The 18037-nt window shown below is 45.0% G+C and overlaps 1 protein-coding gene across 21 annotated transcripts in view; it reads right to left on the bottom strand.

The window, feature by feature from the left end:
• ADGRL3 (adhesion G protein-coupled receptor L3) overlaps positions 1 to 18037 on the bottom strand; it is a 1249649-nt gene that overhangs the window by 973318 nt on the left and 258294 nt on the right. For all 21 annotated transcript variants that reach the window (XR_013217764.1, XM_077272336.1, XM_077272380.1 and 18 more), the window contains one exon: positions 16117 to 16307. Coding sequence is in view for 20 of the 21 variants with exons in the window: in XM_077272336.1 (XP_077128451.1) it covers positions 16117 to 16171 (55 nt within the window). In the remaining variant the exon portion in view is untranslated. The remainder of the gene's footprint in view (positions 1 to 16116; positions 16308 to 18037) is intronic.

Below are 18037 nucleotides of genomic sequence, written 5' to 3'. Positions count from 1 at the left end.
AGTTCCTGATCGGACAGGGGAAATGGAGCAGCTGTGTGAGACAGGGCGTGTGGTTGAGAAGCCCTGGGAAGTGATGTCCGCAGAGCCCGGCGCAGATGACAAAGAGTCCGGCCTGCATGGTCTTAATTCATCTGACTCAAGCTTCGACGAGAATGCTCCTGTCAAAGAGAGGGGGAGCTATGGAGAAGGATTGCTTGTACTAAGCCCCCAGACTGAGGAACCCGAGCAAGAAGTCCCTACGCAAACACCTGCTACCGGCAAGGCTAAGAAGAAGAAGAAAAAGAAGAAGAGGACAGCAGTTGTTGATGAAGCAGAGAAAGCATATCTCAACCTGACCGATGAACAGCTCCTAAACCATTTAGTTTGGGAGTATGTGCAAGAAGAAAGGCAGAAGGAGATGCAAGGATTGCCAGTATCTGACTCCCCTCAGAAGAACAAAGAGAAGCACGAAGAGACCTCGCCCGTGGAATGGCGAGCTTTAAGAGAGGGGGAATGTAAGGAGGTTGCTTTCCCTGCTCCTTGCCTGGAACCACATAGTCAGACAGCTGGGTTGTTGGGGGGAGACGTTCTGCCCTGGACAGAGGGGACCAGGGGACTGCTGGGAAAAGAGGGGGAGTGGTCAGAAAAGAGCGGGAGAGCAGAGAGAAGGCAGCGCGCCAAAGAGAGGGCAGGCTGCAGCGCCGTGCTCCCCTAAAAGTAGTGCTCCCCGTGAGGGCACTGAGGCTGAGATACCCACCAGAGTAAAGGCTGGATGTGGGGGTGTAGATTTGGAAGCCTCCTGAATCAGAGACAGTGACTGTGCAGCCCTGATGACCGCAGTGACAAGCAAAGATCCCTGAGTGTGATAAGTAACTGCCCAGTGTGTGTGTGACACCGTTACTACAGAGAGACTGTCAGCCTGGTGCACAGAGGCTCTTGCAGCAGCGACGGAGACTGTGCTATTTCCTGGTTCCAGTTTCACTTTGAGAAGAACAGGCTGCAAAGGTTTAACCCCGGAGTCTCCAGGAGTCTCCAGTTCTCAGAAGACAGGAAAGACTTCAGACTTTTCAAGTGCTGTTGGTGACTGTACCCACATTGGAATAAGGACCCTTCAGTCAGGACCTCCCTGGACTGATAAGTTACAAGAATACTCGTTAACCCTTTCGTTTCCGTTTACCTGTTTACTATTGTTTTACCTCTATTAACCCCCCGTTTACTCCCTGCGAGGAGAATCTACTCCTGTTAATAAATTCCCCTCAACAGTTGGTCTGTCTGTTCCGTGGTGACATACTCAGTACCTGCATCCTATTACACTAGTAAGAAGTAAGTTAAGAAGGGTTGGCAATCTGTCATCTTTATTCAGCAAAGTTATGTGAGTAAATATATAGAGTAGCTTGGTAGTAAAAGCTGATACCTCAATACTCAGGCAGCAAAAACTGCCTGAGCAAGCCCAGACTAGAACAAAGGACGCCAACCATAGGGGAAGGAAGGAACAGAGCTCAGTGCCAGAGTAATGTTGCTTAATCTATTTGACAAAAACTATGCCAAAATGCTGAAGCAGTGTGAGCAAAATGAATTACACCCTTACTGTTCCATAATAAAGGAGCAACCAAGTGCTTCTAATTAAGTACATCAAATTTTTCATCAGGAAGTGTGTATACCTCTTTAAAAATCAGAATTCAGATGAGTGTTAACAAAATATCAAAGCAGAAGAAATCAGCAAATCAGAAATAACTTCAGAGAAGCTATTCCCATTCCCATCAACCTGGGAAGGGTTATAAGACCATTTACGAACAATTTTGAGTCTATCATTCTACAGCGAGACAGATTATTCACAAGTGGAAAACATTCAAGACAGCTGACAATCTTCTCAGGAGTGGATATCCCAACAAATTCACCCCAAGTTCAGACCATGCAATGCTCAGAGAAAGTACAAAAAACCCAAGAACTATATCTCAGACTCTAAAGCCTCAGACAGCATATTAAATGTTCAGTGATTAGCACTATCTGCGATCCCAGGTTTCTAATCCCACCAAGGACAACATCTGCAAGGAGTTTGTATGTTCTCCCAGTGTTTGTGTGGGTTTCCTCCGGGTACTCCAGTTTCCTCCCACACTCGAAAAAGATACTTTTTTTTTTTAGAATTTAGAGTGTGAGAATAGTGATGACAATAGTGCTGTGGAATATGATGGCACTATATAAGTAAGCACAGTAAAAAAAATGTACACATAAATACCATCATGACAATATAACAGTACAATTAGAAAAAGTATGGAAGGATTGCGGGGAGAAAGCTTATTCTTTTTAAAAAGAACATGGCGCTATGGAAAAGTTGCATCACAAAGAACCACAACACTTATGGAACAATGTGCTTTGGATGTTTGGCCAAAATGCCCTTACCCACATTTGGCATGAACACCAAAAGCATAGAGCAAAAGCTTTATGAATTATAGCAGTGAAGGCTACTGGGAATCATGAAAAATACAATTTTATTAATACGGTACTTCAATGTAAACATAAAACATCACAAATTGTGGAAAACACTTCAAACAGCACCGTTGCGTGCGGTCACATCTTCATCTGGACTCTATTGCTACACCTGCTTCTGTCACTCGGTACTACCATTTTCATTCTGTGGGTGGAGCTAGTTATAGAGGAGACGTTAGTACCAAAAGCAATGGGTGGTGCAAGCTCTGTCCAACCACAGAGACTAGTGTGACCGGGACCTGGGACACCAGTCATGGTGTCCGGCAGTATGGTTATGTGTGATGTCCAGGATTAATCAGCTCCCTGCTATTGTCAATGAGACAGCGCCACATCCTAGTAAAACTCACAGCTTAGTGCTAGGAATTGCCAGTTATGGTTTATGCTAGCGCTGGTGCACTTCTGTGATTTAGCTCTTGTGCAGCATGTCTTATTCTCGATCTGACCTCAGCCTGTTCACTGACTTTTCTTCAAACATCCCATTTTGTCCCTTGTCTTTCCTCCTGGTTTTGACCACCGCTTGTTTACTGACAATTCTTCTGACTTCTGATTTTATCCCATGTCTTCCCTACTGACTGGGCGACCTTAAAATTATTGCCAAACCGCTCCACTGGCCATTGGAGGACAAGTCCCCTGTGTAAGTCCACTTCCACATACAGGAGTTGAAGCGTGAAGGCCAGTGCTGCTTTGGGACCTGATAGTCATAGTAGCTTGCAGTGAATAGCACTTGTCAAGACATCCATGTCATCTGGACAGAGGTTCAATCCAATCTGTCTGTTGCTGTAGCTACAAGATGTGTGGATAAACACAGGCATCGCACTCAACATCTCTCCAGATTATAAAGTTTGTCTCTCAACTAATAACATCCATCCAAAAACTGCTTGTAGAAAGCTTGCAGGAAGATTTATTGGTCCATTGAAAATGACTGAGCAAATCAACTATTTTACTTTCAATCTAAAATTGTTTCCATGCTGGAGATTCCCAATAGTTTGGTTATCTCTCTACTCCATCCCTTGGTTCTCAATAAATTCTGTTTTATAATTTAAGGGAATCTGTCAGCAGGTTTTTGCTATTTAATCTGAGGACAGCATGAGGTAGGAGTTAAAACACTGATTTCAGCGATGTATCACTTATTAGGCTGTGTGCTGTTGTTGACTTACAATGAAGGTTTTATCACTAGGACATTATCATTGCCCAGACTAGCTGCCTCATGCCTAGTCCACCAACTCTGCCCCCTCCTCTGATAAGCAGCTCACTGTCAATAGACAATGTCCATAGAGAGACTGGTGTTAGCTGAGTTCTGCTTCATGCTACATCTAAGAACTCTGATTGTGTCACAACTGATGCGCCCAAGTTAGGTTTCTTAAAAATACAGTGGGTACAGAAAGTATTCAGACCCCTTTAAGTTTTTCACTCTTTGTTTCACTGCAGCCATTTGGTAAATTCAAAAAAGTTATTTCTTTTCTCATTAATGTACACTCTGCACCCCATCTTGACTGAAGAAAATAGAAATGTAAACATTTTTGTAAATTTAATAAAAAAGAAAAACTGAAATATCACATGGTCATAAGTATTCAGACCCTTTGCTCAGACACTCATAGTTAAGTCACATGTTGTCCATTTCCTTGTGATCCTCCTTGAGATGGTTCTACTCCTTCATTGGAGTCCAGCTGTGTTTAATTAAACTGACAGGACTTGATTTGGAAAGGCACACACCTCTCTATATAAGAGTTGAGAGATACACTGGCACTGAAGGAACAAATATTTTTTCTAATTGTTCGTTTTCTAATACAGGATTCTTCCTTCAGCTAAGAGGGAACTGCAGCCCGTGGAAGATTTGGGAGGTGCTTTGCATATATGATTAGCAGTGCAAGCAAAAATTCTAAGAAAAAAGGTCTCGTTCTTGCACACCCCTGCTCCCCTCACAAGCCCTAGCCGTCTTTGTGCCACATCCGAATAATGGATCGTCTTGTACAATAAAGAAGTGAAGAATCGTGGGTGAGTGCTGCATTTTTTTCTTAGAATTTTTGCTCTCTATATAAGACCTCACAGTGTATGTCAGACCAAATGAGAATCATGAGGTCAAAGGAACTGGCCAAGGAGCTCAGAGACAGAATTGTGGCAAGGCACAGATCTGGCCAAGGTTACAAAAGAATTTCTGCAGCACTCAAGGTTCCTAAGGGCACAGTGGCCTCCATAATCCTTAAATGGAAGCAGTTTGCGACCACCAGAAGTGATTATTTCTGCTACACATAGGCGATCTGATCATCACCTGTGTGTAGCAGAGGCGATCAAAGTACTGCAGCTTCTAGTTTCCCATGGACACTATTGAAACATGCAAAAAGTAAAACTAAAAATGTTTTTAAACATATTAAAAAAAATGAAGTAAAAGTTTAAATCACCCCCCTTTCACCACATTCAAAATAAAACAATAAAAAAAAAAATCAGATATACACATATTTGGTATTGCCGCATTCAGAATCGCTCGATGTATCAATGTAAAAAAATAATTAAACTGATTGCTTAACGGCGTAATCAGAAAAAAAATTAAAAACACCAGGATTATGTTTTTTTGGTTGCAATAAAATGCAATAACGGCAATCAAAAGATTGTATCCACACCAAAATGCTATCAATAAAAACATCAGCTCAGCGCGCAAAAAATAAACCCTCACTTGGCCCCAAATTATGAAAATTGGAGACGCTACAGGTCTCGGAAAATGGCACCATTTTTTTCCTTTTTAACAAATTTGGGATTTTTTTTTTCACCCTTTAAATAAAAAATAACCTAGACATGTTTGGTGTCTGTGACCTCGTGATGACATGGAGAATCATAGTGGCAGACCAGTTTTAGCATTTAGTGAACATAGTAAAACAAAAAAAAACAACTGGAATTGCACTTTTTTGCAATTTCACCGCGCTTAGGGTATGTGCACACGTTGCGGATTTGGCTGCGGATCCACAGCAGATTTTCATGGGTTGTACAGTACCATGTAAACCTATGGAAAACCAAATCCGCAGTGCACATGATGTGGAAAATTCCACACAGAAACGCAGCGGTTTATTTTCCACAGCATGCCAATTCTTTGTGCGGAATCTGCAGCGTTTTTACACTTACTCCATTATAGGAATCCACAGGTGTAAAAACGCAGGTGAAATCCGCACAAAATCTGCATAAAATCCGCATTAAAACCCGCAGGAAATCCGCAAGTACAACGCAGGTCATTTTACCTGCGGATTCTGTAGAATCCAAGAGGAAAAATCTGCAATGGAATCTGCAACATGTGAACATACCCTTAGAATTTTTTTCCCGTTTTCCAGTACATGATATGTTAAAACCAATGGTGTTGTTCAAAAGTGCAACTTGTCCTGCAAAAGAAAGCTCTCACATGGCCATATTGAGAGAAAAATAAATAAGTTATGGCTCTAGGAAGAAGGGGAACAAAAAACAAAAATGGAAAATGGCCCACAGGTAGAGGGGTTAAAGCATAACGCCCAACTTTCGAGGAAGGTAAAGAGGGACAAAGTCAGCGGCGAGCGTAGCGCGCTGCGGCAAATTTTAGGCCACACCTCCGACCACACCCATTTCACAATTAGCCACGCCCCAACCACACCCATTTAGCACTTCTGATCACAATGTTTCGTAAACAATAATTATAAACAAAAAAAGTATGGCCACACATGACGCTCCATACTGTACAATGGCCACACACGACGCTCCATACTGTACAATGGCCACACACGACGCTCCATACAGTACAATGGCCACACACGACGCTCCATACTGCACAATGGCCACCCACGACGCTCCATACTGTACAATGGCCACACACGACGCTCCATACTGTACAATGGCCACACACGACGCTCCATACTGCACAATGGCCACCCACGACGCTCCATACTGTACAATGGAAACACACGACGCTCCATACTGTACAATGGCCACCCACGACGCTCCATACTGTACAATGGCCACCCACGATGCTCCATAGTGTACAATGGCCACACAAGACGCTCCATACTGTACAATGGCCACACACGATGCTCCATACTGTACAATGGCAACACATGATGCTCCATACTGTATAATGGCCACACACGACGCTCCATACTGTACAATGGCCACACACGATGCTCCATAGTGTACAATGGCCACACACGACGCTCCATAGTGTACAATGGCCACACACGATGCTCCATAGTGAACAATGGCCACACACGACACTCCATAGTGTACAATGGCCACACACGACGCTCCATACTGTACAATGGCCACACACGACGCTCCATACTGTATAATGGCCACACATGACGCTCCATACTGTATAATGGCCACACATGACTCCATACTGTACAATGGCCATTGGCCACATTATGCTCCATACTGTATAATGGCCCCACATGATGCTGCGTACAGTATACAGTGTATTGTCTACTTTATTTCTCTACATTTCAGTTCACTCGTTGTGTATGTTCTATTCTAATGTATAATGTATAATGTTCTTCTGTCAACTCCACTGTCATGTCAATTATGTAATTCATTTTATGATTTTTATGATTTAAGTTGTGCTGCTGTGATACCATAATTTCCCAAGGGATAAATTAATAATTAATAAAGTGTATCGTATCATATCGTATCGTATCGTATACTTGCCCCACGTGATGGTCCATACAGTATTATGGCGCCACATGATGCTTTGTACAGTATAATGGCCCCACACGATGCTGGGTATAGTATAATGGCCACACATAATGCTGGGTACAGTATAATGGCCCCTCATGATGCTCCATACAGTATAATGGCCCCACACAATGCTGGGTGCAGTATAATGGCCACACATGGTTACCCCACCCCCATCATTGCCTTCTCCATCACTACACACAGACACCTTTCACCGCACTCCCTCGCGGCAGCCGGCAGCTTCCACTCCCACGGCACTGAATGGTGTCATCCAGCTGCGCCGCTGACTGCTCATGTCGCTGCAGCTGTGATACGCCACTGATAAAGACCTCCGTGTCTCTTGTGCCAGTCAGTGTCAGAGCGAGGAGCAATATCTGCTCCGATCCGACACAGCCAGCGTCCGCTCCGTACACCTCATACGCATGCGGCTCCGCTCCATACACCTCGTACACACACGACTCTGCTCCATACACCTTGCACATGCGGCTCCGCTCCGTACACACACGGCTCCGCTCCGTACATCTCATACACACACGGCTCCTCCCCATACACCTTGTACACACACGGCTCCACTCCATACACTTCGTACACACATGGCTCTGCTCCATACACCTTATACACACACGGCTCCGCTCCGCACACCTCATACACACACGGCTCCTCTCCATACATCCGTACACACACGGCTCCACTCCGTACACCTCGTACACACATGGCTCCGCTCCATACACCTCGTACACCCAAGACTGCGCTCCATACACCTTGCACATGCTGCTCCGCTCCGTACACCTCGTACACACACAGCTCCGCTCCGTACACCTCATACACACACAACTGCGCTCCATACACCTTGCACATGAGGCTCCGCTCCGTACACCTCGTACACACACGACTGCCCTCCATACACCTTGCACATGCGGCTCCGCTCCATACACCTCGTACACACACGACTGCGCTCCATACACCTAGCACATGCGGCTCCGCTCCGTACACCTCATACACACACGGCTCCACTCCGTACACCTCATACACACACGGCTCCACTCCGTACACCTCGTACACACACGGCTCCGCTCCGTACACATTGCACACGCTGCTCCGCTCCGTATACCTTGCACACACACGGCTCCGCTCCGTACACCTCATACACATACGGCTCCTCTCCATACACCTTGTACACACACGGCACCACTCCGTACACCTTGTACATACACGACTCCGCTCCATACACCTTGCACATGCGGCTCCGCTCCGTACACCTCATACACACACGGCTCCACTCCGTACACCTCATACACACACGGCTCCACTCCGTACACCTCGCACACACACGGCTCCACTCAGTACACCTCGCACACACACGGCTCCACTCCGTACACCTCGTACACACACGACTCCGCTCCGTACACATTGCACATGCTGCTCCGCTCCGTATACCTTGCACACACATGGCTCAGCTCCATACACCTTATACACACACGGCTCCGCTCCGTAGACCTCATACACACATGGCTCCTCTCCATACACATTGCACACGCTGCTCCACTCCGTATATACCTTGTACACACATGGCTCTGCTCCGCACACCTCGCACACATGCTGCTCCGCTCCGTACACCTCGTATACACGGCTCCGTACACGTCTTACACACACGACTCTGCTCCATACACCTTTCACATGCTGCTCCGATCCATAAACCTTGTACACACACGGCTCTGCTACATCCACACTGTAAACACCTCCTGACCTCACACATATCATATGCTTACCTTCCTGCAGCATCATGACAACCAGCAAGGTCCTGTACACGGAGGTCCTCCCGATCATGTGACCCCCTGACTCCTCCCATCCTGTGACTTCATCACAGGTCCTGAGCCTGTGCGCACAGAGCAGCCAATATGCTGCAGTTCTCTGCGGGCGGGTGCAGGGGATCAGGGACTGACCGGGTGATATACACACCTCACAACCAGTGCGGGACAACTAATGTCCCGCCCGGGATCGCGGGGCTGACTGTCAAAATCGGGACAGTCCCGCTGGATCCGGGATGGTTGGGAGGTATGGTTAAAGCCAATGGGAGAATACAAAGTTCAGTGGCAATGTGCTTGAATTCTTGCATAATATTGGAAGCTAGGATAGCTTGCTAGCGTAAGATGGACAAACATATCACATAAAAGTAATTAGAACCTGACAATTTTGCCATTAAATGGCCAAGTATGCCGATTTGGTTAAAAAAAATTGTGTTTGCTGATCATTTATTTTGATTCTTCCTTCATTGACCTTTACTACAGTGAAAGCCTGAGGCTATGTGCCCACGTTGCGGATTCGTATGCGGATGTTTACACACCATTTTTAAAAAGTCCGCAGGTGAAATGCACTGCGTTTTACCTGCAGATTAACTGCGGATTTACCATGGATTTCCTGCGTTTTTAAACCTGCGGATTCCTATTGAGGAGCAGGTGCAAAACGCTGCAGAATCCGCACAAAGAATTGACATGCTGCGGTAAATACAGCGCAGCATTTCCGCACGGTATTTTCCACATCATGGGCACTGCGGATTTGGTTTTCCATAGGTTTACATGGTACTGTGCACCGCATGGAAAACTGCTGCGAATCCGCAGCGGCCAATCCGCAACGTGTGCACATACCCTGAGTATTCTTGTGAGCTGGCTTCATTATCATGCTGTACATGTATAATAATAATTATTATTATTATTATTTTATTTATATAGCGCCAACATATTCCGCAGCACTTTACAGACAAAAGACATTACAGCTTAAAGGGCCACTGTCACCCCCTCCAGCCGTTCTAAACTAAAAGAGCCACCTTGTGCAGCAGTAATGCTGCAGTCTAACAAGGTGGCTCTTTTAGTTTTTGATTCAGTTATTACCTCAATAAAGCGTTTTAAAAATTGGCCACAAATACCAGATTTTGTACCTGGAGGCGGTCCGAATCGTCCTCTATGAATCTCCCAACTGCCGTCACTCTTCTCTTCTGCGGCGCTGGTCGCCGCCCCCTGAGCGCTGTTTCTTCTTAAATCCGGCGCCTGCGCTGTGCGTGCCTGCCTGGGGCAGGCGCAGTCTTCATTGTCAGTCACAGCTCAGATGCAGGGTGCCTGACTGCGCCTGTGCGGGCAGTGCGGCCACCCTGTTGCTGAATCCCCGCCCCGCACTGTGTTATTCATTATGCACAGTGCGGGGCTGGGGTTCCTGGGAAGGCGGGGGAGCTGGGGGAGCGTCTGAGCTGGGGAGCATCTGAGCTGGGGAGCATCTGAGCTGGGGGAGCGTCTGAGCTGGGGGAGCGTCTGAGCTGGGGAGCGTCTGAGCTGGGGAGCGTCTAAACAGCGCACTGCGCATGCCCAGGGACCCCAGCTCCGCACTGTGCATAATGAATAACACAGTGCGGGGCGGGGATTCAGGAACAGGGTGGCCGCACTGCCCGCACAGGCGCAGTCAGGCACCCTGCATCTGAGCTGTGACTGACAATGAAGACTGCGCCTGCCCCAGGCGCCGGATTTAAGAAGAAACAGCGCTCAGGGGGCGGCGACCAGCGCCGCAGAAGAGAAGAGTGACGGCAGTTGGGAGCATTACTGCTGTACAAAGTGGCTCTTTTAGTTTAGAACGGCTGGAGGGGGTGACAGTGGCCCTTTAACAATAAACGCATAGATCAACTAATACCAAGAGGAATGAGGGCCCTGCTCGCAAGCCTACAATCTATGAGGAAATAGGGGAGACATGAAAGGTAGAGTTGTGGCCAAAAGTATTGACACCCCTGCAATTCTGTCAGATAATACTCAGTTTCTTCCTGAAAATGATTGCAAACACAAATTCTTTGGTATTATTATCTTCATTAAATTTGTCTTAAATGAAAAAACACAAAAAGAATTGTCCTAAAGCCAAATTGGATATAATTCCACACCAAACATAAAAAAGGGGGTGGACAAAATTATTGGCACTGTTCGAAAAATCATATGATGCTTCTCTAATTTGTGTAATTAACAGCACCTGTAACTTACCTGTGGCACCTAACAGGTGTTGGCAATAACTAAATCACACTTGCAGCCTGTTGAGATGGATTAAAGTTGACTCAACCTCTGTCCTGTGTCCTTGTGTGTACCACATTGAGCATGGAGAAAAGAAAGAAGACCAAAGATCTGTCTGAGGACTTGAGAAACCAAATTGTGAGGACGCATGAGCAATCTCAAGGCTACAAGTACATCTCCAAAGACCTGAATGTTCCTGTGTCTACCGTGCGCAGTGTCATCAAGAAGTTTAAAGCCCATGGCACTGTGGCTAACCTCCCTAGATGTGGACGGAAAAGAAAAATTGACAAGAGATTTCCACGCAAGATTGTGCGGATGTTGGATAAAGAACCTCGACTAACATCCAAACAAGTTCAAGCTGCCCTGCAGTCCGAGGGTACAACAGTGTCAACCCGTACTATCCGTCGGCGTCTGAATGCAAAGGGACTGTATGGTAGGAGACCCAGGAAGACCCACTTCTTACCCTTAGACATAAAAAAGCCAGGCTGGAGTTTGCCAAAACTTACCTGAAAAAGCCTAAAATGTTTTGGAAGAATGTTCTCTGGTCAGTTGAGACAAAAGTAGAGCTTTTTTGGCAAAGGCATCAACATAGAGTTTACAGGAGTTTACAGGAGAAAAAAAGAGGCATTCAAAGAAAAGAACACGGTCCCTACAGTCAAACATGGTGGAGGTTCCCTGATGTTTTGGGGTTGCTTTGCTGCCTCTGGACTGCTTGACCGTGTGCATGGCATTATGAAGTCTGAAGACTACCAACAAATTTTGCAGCATAATGTAGGGCCCAGTGTGAGAAAGCTGGGTCTCCCTCAGAGGTCATGGGTCTTCCAGCAGGACAATGACCCAAAACACACTTCAAAAAGCACTAGAAAATGGTTTGAGAGAAAGCACTGGAAATTTCTAAGGTGGCCAGCAATGAGTCCAGACCTGAATCCCATAGAACACCTGTGGAGAGATCTAAAAATGGCAGTTTGGAGAAGGCACCCTTCAAATATCAGGGACCTGGAGCAGTTTGCCAAAGAAGAATGGTCTAAAATTCTAGCAGAGCATTGTAAGAAACTCATTGATGGTTACCGGAAGCAGTTGGTCGCAGTTATTTTGGCTAAAGGTTGTGCAACCAAGTATTAGGCTGAGGGTGCCAATACTTGTGTCTGGCCCATTTTTGGAGTTTTGTGTGAAATGATCAATGTTTTGCTTTTTGCTTCATTCTCTTTTGTGTTTTTTCATTTAAGACAAATTAAATGAAGATAATAATACCAAAGAATTTGTGATTGCAATCATTTTCAGGAAGAAACTGAGTATTATCTGACAGAATTGCACGGGTGTCAATACTTTTGGACACAACTGTAGAAGGAAGCAATTGCTTTCAATGTTCTGATGACCCATATTGTAAGAAATCGGGTGTTAATGTAATGCTCCATGAACCGGTTATCAGCCAAAATATGTAACAGTACAGACACAGAGGGCTATTAAATGCATAAAGCATATGAGAACATTATACGAGGAACCTGGTTATTATAAAATTTTTTAATGGGCAACACAGGGATAGTTAGATTAAGGTGTTGAGGTGGAAGGTCAGTCTGAAGAAATGCGTTTTTAGGGCACGCTTAAAACTGTGGGTATTGGAGATTAATCAAATTATCCTGGGTAGTGCAGCCAAAGAATTGGCACAGCACGTGAAAAGTCTTGGAGATGGGAGTGGGAGGTTCTGATTATTGAGGATGTTAACCGCAGGTTATTAGCAGAATGGAGGGCAGGGGTAGAGTGGTAGGCTAAGACAAGATAACAAGATCGAGCCAGTGATCGGATGTGGGGGGTGAATGAAAGCTCTGAATCAAGTATGACCCCAAGACAGTGGGCATGTTGCTGGGTAGTAATGGTAGAACCACACACAGAAATGGCAATGTCGGGCATAGATAGCTTAGTAGAGGAAGGAAACACAAGGAGTTCAGTTTTTGACAGGTTCAGTTTCAGATAGAGGGAGGACATGATGTTGGAGACAGCGGTAAGACAATCACTGGTGTTTTCTAATAATGCAGGAGTGTTGTCAGGAGTAGAGGTGTATAATTGGGTGTCATCGGCATAGAGATGGTACTGGAACCCAAATCTACTGATTGTTTGTCCAATAGGGAAGGTATACAAAGAGAAGAGGAGGGGGCCTAGGACTGATCCTTGAGGAACCCCAACAGATGGATATTATTGGCAATTATCAAGACACACTCAATAAAGGAGTGGTTCTGCAGGTAGGGACCACAGACCAAATCTCAGTACCAATGCTTTCTGGCTGATGTTTTGGTCACTTTTGAATGTTGGTTGTGCTTTCACACTCGTGGTAGCATGAGAATTGACTCTTCAACCCACACAAGTGGCTCAGGTAGTGCAGCTCATCCAGGATGGCACATCAATGCGAGCTGTGGCAAGAAGGTTTGCTGTGTCTGTCAGCGTAGTGTCCAGAGGCTGGAGGCACTACCAGGAGATAGGCTAGTACACCAGGAGACGTGGAGGGGGCCGTAGGAGGGCAACAACCCAGCAGCAGGACCGCTACCTCAGCCTTTGTGCAAGGAGGAACAGGAGGATCACTGCCAGAGCCCTCAAAATGACCTCCAGCAGGCCACAAATGTGCATGTGTCTACACAAATGGTTAGAAACCAACTCCATGAGGATGGTCTGAGTGCCCGATATCCACAGATGGGGGCTGTGCTCACAGCCCAACACCGTGCAGGACGCTTGGCATTTGCCACAGAACACCAGGATTGGCAAATTCGCCACTGGCACCCTGTGTTCTTCACAGATGAAAGCAGGTTCACAATGACCACTTGTGACAGGCGTGACAGAGTCTGGAGACGCTGTGGAGAGCTATCTGCTGCCTGCAACATCCTTCAGCATGACCGGTTTGGCAGTGGGTCAGTAATGGTGTGAGGTGGCATTTCTTTGGAGGGCCGCACAGCCCTCCATATGGTCGCCAGAGGTAGCCTGACTGTCATTAGGTACCGAGAGGAGATTCTCAGACCCCTTGTGAGACCATATGCTGGTGCGGTTGGCCCTAGGTTCCTCCTAATGCAGGACAATGTCAACCTTCTTGTGACTGGAGTGTGTCAGCAGTTCCCAGAAGATGAAGGCTTTGAAGCTATGGACTGGCCTGCCCATTCCCCAGACCTGAATCCGATTGAACACATCTGGGACATCATGTCTTTCACCATCCGCCAACCACAGACTGTCCAGGAGTTGGCGGAAGCTTTAGTCCAGGTCTGGGAGGAGATCCCTCAGGAGACCATCCGCCGCCTCATCAGGAGCATGCCCAGACGTTGTAGGGAGATCATACAGGCAAGTGGAGGCCACACACACCACTGAGCATCATTTCCTTGTCTTGAGGCATTTCCACTAAAGTTGCATAAGCCTGTAAGTTCATTTTCCACTTTGATTTTGAGCATCATTCCAACTCCAGGCCTCCGTGGGATATTAGTTGTGATTTACGTTGAACATTTTTAGGTTTTATTGTTCTCAACACATTCCACTATGTAATGAATAAATATTTACAACTGGAATATTTCATTAATTCATTCAGTGATATCTAGGATGTGGGATTTTAGTGTTCCCTTTATTTTTGTGAGCAGTGTATTTCATAGTCACATACTTAGCAAGGTTGAAATAAAGACACATGTCCACCTAGTTCTCCCAAAGGATAAGAAATTATAAAGGGAACAGGTACAACCATATTGCATGTTTCCTACAAGAGCTTTGTCTGTCCTGATCCTGACAGTCAACCAATTAGATCAACATTCAGAATAGAAATTTTATACATTTTCAGTGGTTAAGATGTGATAAACCACAGCTAATTTATGTTTTAAGAGAGGGGCAATCACTTTTTCACACAGGGCCCTGTAGGTTTGGATTTTGTTTTTCCCTTAATAAAGACCTTAATTTATAAACTGCAATTTGTGTTTACTTGTTTTATCTTTGTCTAATATTTCAATTTGTTTGGTGGTCTGAAACATTTACGTGTGATAAACACGGAAAAGAATAGAAAATCAGGAAGGGGCAAACACTTTTTTACACAACTGTACTTAAAGGGAACCTGTTACCAGGTTTTGCCAATATAAAGTAAGACGGCGATTGCAAAGAAAAGGAGAGGCGCTGGATCAAGACCAGAGATATTCATAGGACCGGACCTCCCCGTAGGCGAGTATAATAAAAGCTATTATTTTTGCCTTGCAAAGCGGACTGGGGACATATATACAGAATTCTAGAATACTGTACAAGTGGGCTTACACGTGCTGGCCCTACTTTATATAGGGTAAACCTGGTGACAGGTTCCCTTTAAGTATTTGTATTATTTTCTTCTGAATAAGCATATCATGGGAAGTAACATTTGCCATTTGTAATATTTTCTCTAAAGTCAAATTTCAGAGCAGGGGTGAACATTGCCCATCCTGCAGTTATCACCAGAACTACATAGTGCAGCCCCTCTTCTCTGCTTTGTGCAACACTTCACATAGCGCCAGCCAGGGCAGAAATCCTTGTGCCTTTGCTTCTTGTTTGCAACTCGTGGCTCTCTGTGTCTGTATCCCTGCGCAGCAGAGTCACATGCTGTGGTACTAGCTCTCTAACAGAGACATGGTCACAGGCATTATTGCTCTCCTCTAGTGCCGCCTATGAATCCCTCCATCTCCCAAAAATACTTTTCAATGTCCAGCAGGGAGGAGGTGAGGAAGCTGGAATATAAATATATTTATGTTTAGTTCTCCCTTGCAAGCACGTACCACTCCGCAAACTGCCACCCTAGGCGCAAACACCCAAGTGGCTGACTTCAAATACAGCATTGACCTTAATAATATTGCAGCAAAACACATTTTTTTCCATCAAGCAGACAATGCCACAGGGAGCAATACTTCCAAATTACATATGTTAAATAATAATAGTTTAGATAAATTCTTACCATGAATTAGTGTTATCATCAGCTTTAGGCAAATTAACAGCTTTAATGATGACATCGCTGTGAGGTATAATTAGAAAAGAGGTAAGGCCAGGAAATCTCCTTCTTTTACTTTTTCTTCAGGTATCGTTGAAAGTGCCACCCTCCGAAGGATAAAGCTGACACCCAAATCGATAGTAGGAAAGGTACAAGACCTGAGAAAACAAATAAATACATTAATAGGTTGTTCTTAATGAACTACTGTACATGTAAGATAAAGCCTGCCAAGAAGTTATATTGCTAATTGTGTCAGCAGTAGTTATTCTTCATTCAGTAACAAAGAGGTTCTTCAGTCTAGTGATATTATTATATAATGATATTATATATATTATAAGTCATAGCCATCAGATTGGAGAGGATTAGACACCTGGCACCCCCATCGTTCAGCTACACAGAGAGGTGCTGCTCAGATCCATCCACTGTTTATATTCAGCTGATCGGTGGTGATGCCGGGTGTCAAACGCTCACCAAACTGATATTGATTATTTATTCAAAGTATAGGTCATCAGTATCATTGATTTTTTTTGTGGATTTGCAACAATCTAAACATTTTTATTAAAAAAAATCACTTTCTTTAGACTTGCCTTTTTTATTGTAGCATTTCATACTTATTTTGATTTCAGTCATCTACATTGTTATTGTACATAAATCTTAACAATCAATCATGGTGATGTACATTACAAATATGAAATCATGTTCATACTATTGTACACCATTGTCATAACTCTGTAGTAGGGTGTCCCGGGACCAGGGGTTTCTTCCCTGACCCTTACGCTAGGGGCATCCTAGCTCGCCCTGTTACCCGAATTACTTCTGATGGTGAAGATGTCAGGGCCAAGTATCTTGCCTTAGCTCATGAATCCACCCTAGGGCTGTACCCTTCCCCCACCCAGGGAAGATGGGAGTAGTAGTGTACCGTAGTACACCAACCAGACTAACAAGGTAATACGAACAGGGATAATGAAAAATACCAAACATACAAATATACTCACAAAGACAACAGAGGAATGTGCCAGGGAGTGGAGGATGGGGGTTAAACCAAAGTAGGAGAAGAAAGGGAGTTATCACACACTCAAAACCTAGCAACAGTCACAGATAAATCCACCAAATGCCTGCTCCAATAACAACCACCAACAACTTTCAGCCATGCAGCATAAGCTAGCTGTGACAATGAGTGCTAGTCCAGGGCCCAGTTTATATAGGAGATGGGAGTGGCTACAGTAAACAGCTGAGCCTTAATGCAGGAAAGCTTCCAGGAGCTCTTAACTGAGCAGATTAACCACTGCACTGCTAAAAGAAACTTTCACCGTTTAATATGAAGGTGAAGTGCTTCTAATCAGTGCAGGAGTAGGAGAAATCAGACACTGCGGTCTTTTAGCTCCTCTCTGTCACGGTAAACCTGTGAAAACCATAAAATGATAGTTGTAGTTTGACTGTCATGAAAGAACCAATACCTGAGTTTTTAGGTAACAGGTAGGATAGCCTTAACAGGATGCATGCAGCTGTGGATAACACTAGACATAAATTGTACATGTAATTTCATAAAATTCTGACATGTCAAAATCACATATGAGAAATTTAGATTGGTGGGGTTTGGGTGCTAAGCCCCCAAATTACCATATTTCCTGCAACAGAGGAGTATTAGGGCAAGGAGCTCAAAGTCTGAGCTTTGACTGGTTTAGCTTAGTCCTTCTTGTAAACGTAAGCAAAGTAGTGTAGAGACTCAAAGAAAGTATACAAATCCATACACAGCAAATTCTCTAAAACAACTGAGAACAGATAAAGTGTGTGATGTACCAACTAGTTGTATCGTGAGAGACAGGTATGTATCACACAGACAAGGGTCTGCTGCGATCTGAATCCAGGACAGGTTGCTGGGTCTTGT

Source organism: Ranitomeya variabilis, chromosome 1, assembly GCF_051348905.1.
Source record: "Ranitomeya variabilis isolate aRanVar5 chromosome 1, aRanVar5.hap1, whole genome shotgun sequence".
Taxonomy (NCBI): Eukaryota; Metazoa; Chordata; class Amphibia; order Anura; family Dendrobatidae; genus Ranitomeya; species Ranitomeya variabilis.
Note: the sequence above shows the minus strand (reverse complement) of the source record. Positions and strands in the feature narration are given on the sequence as shown.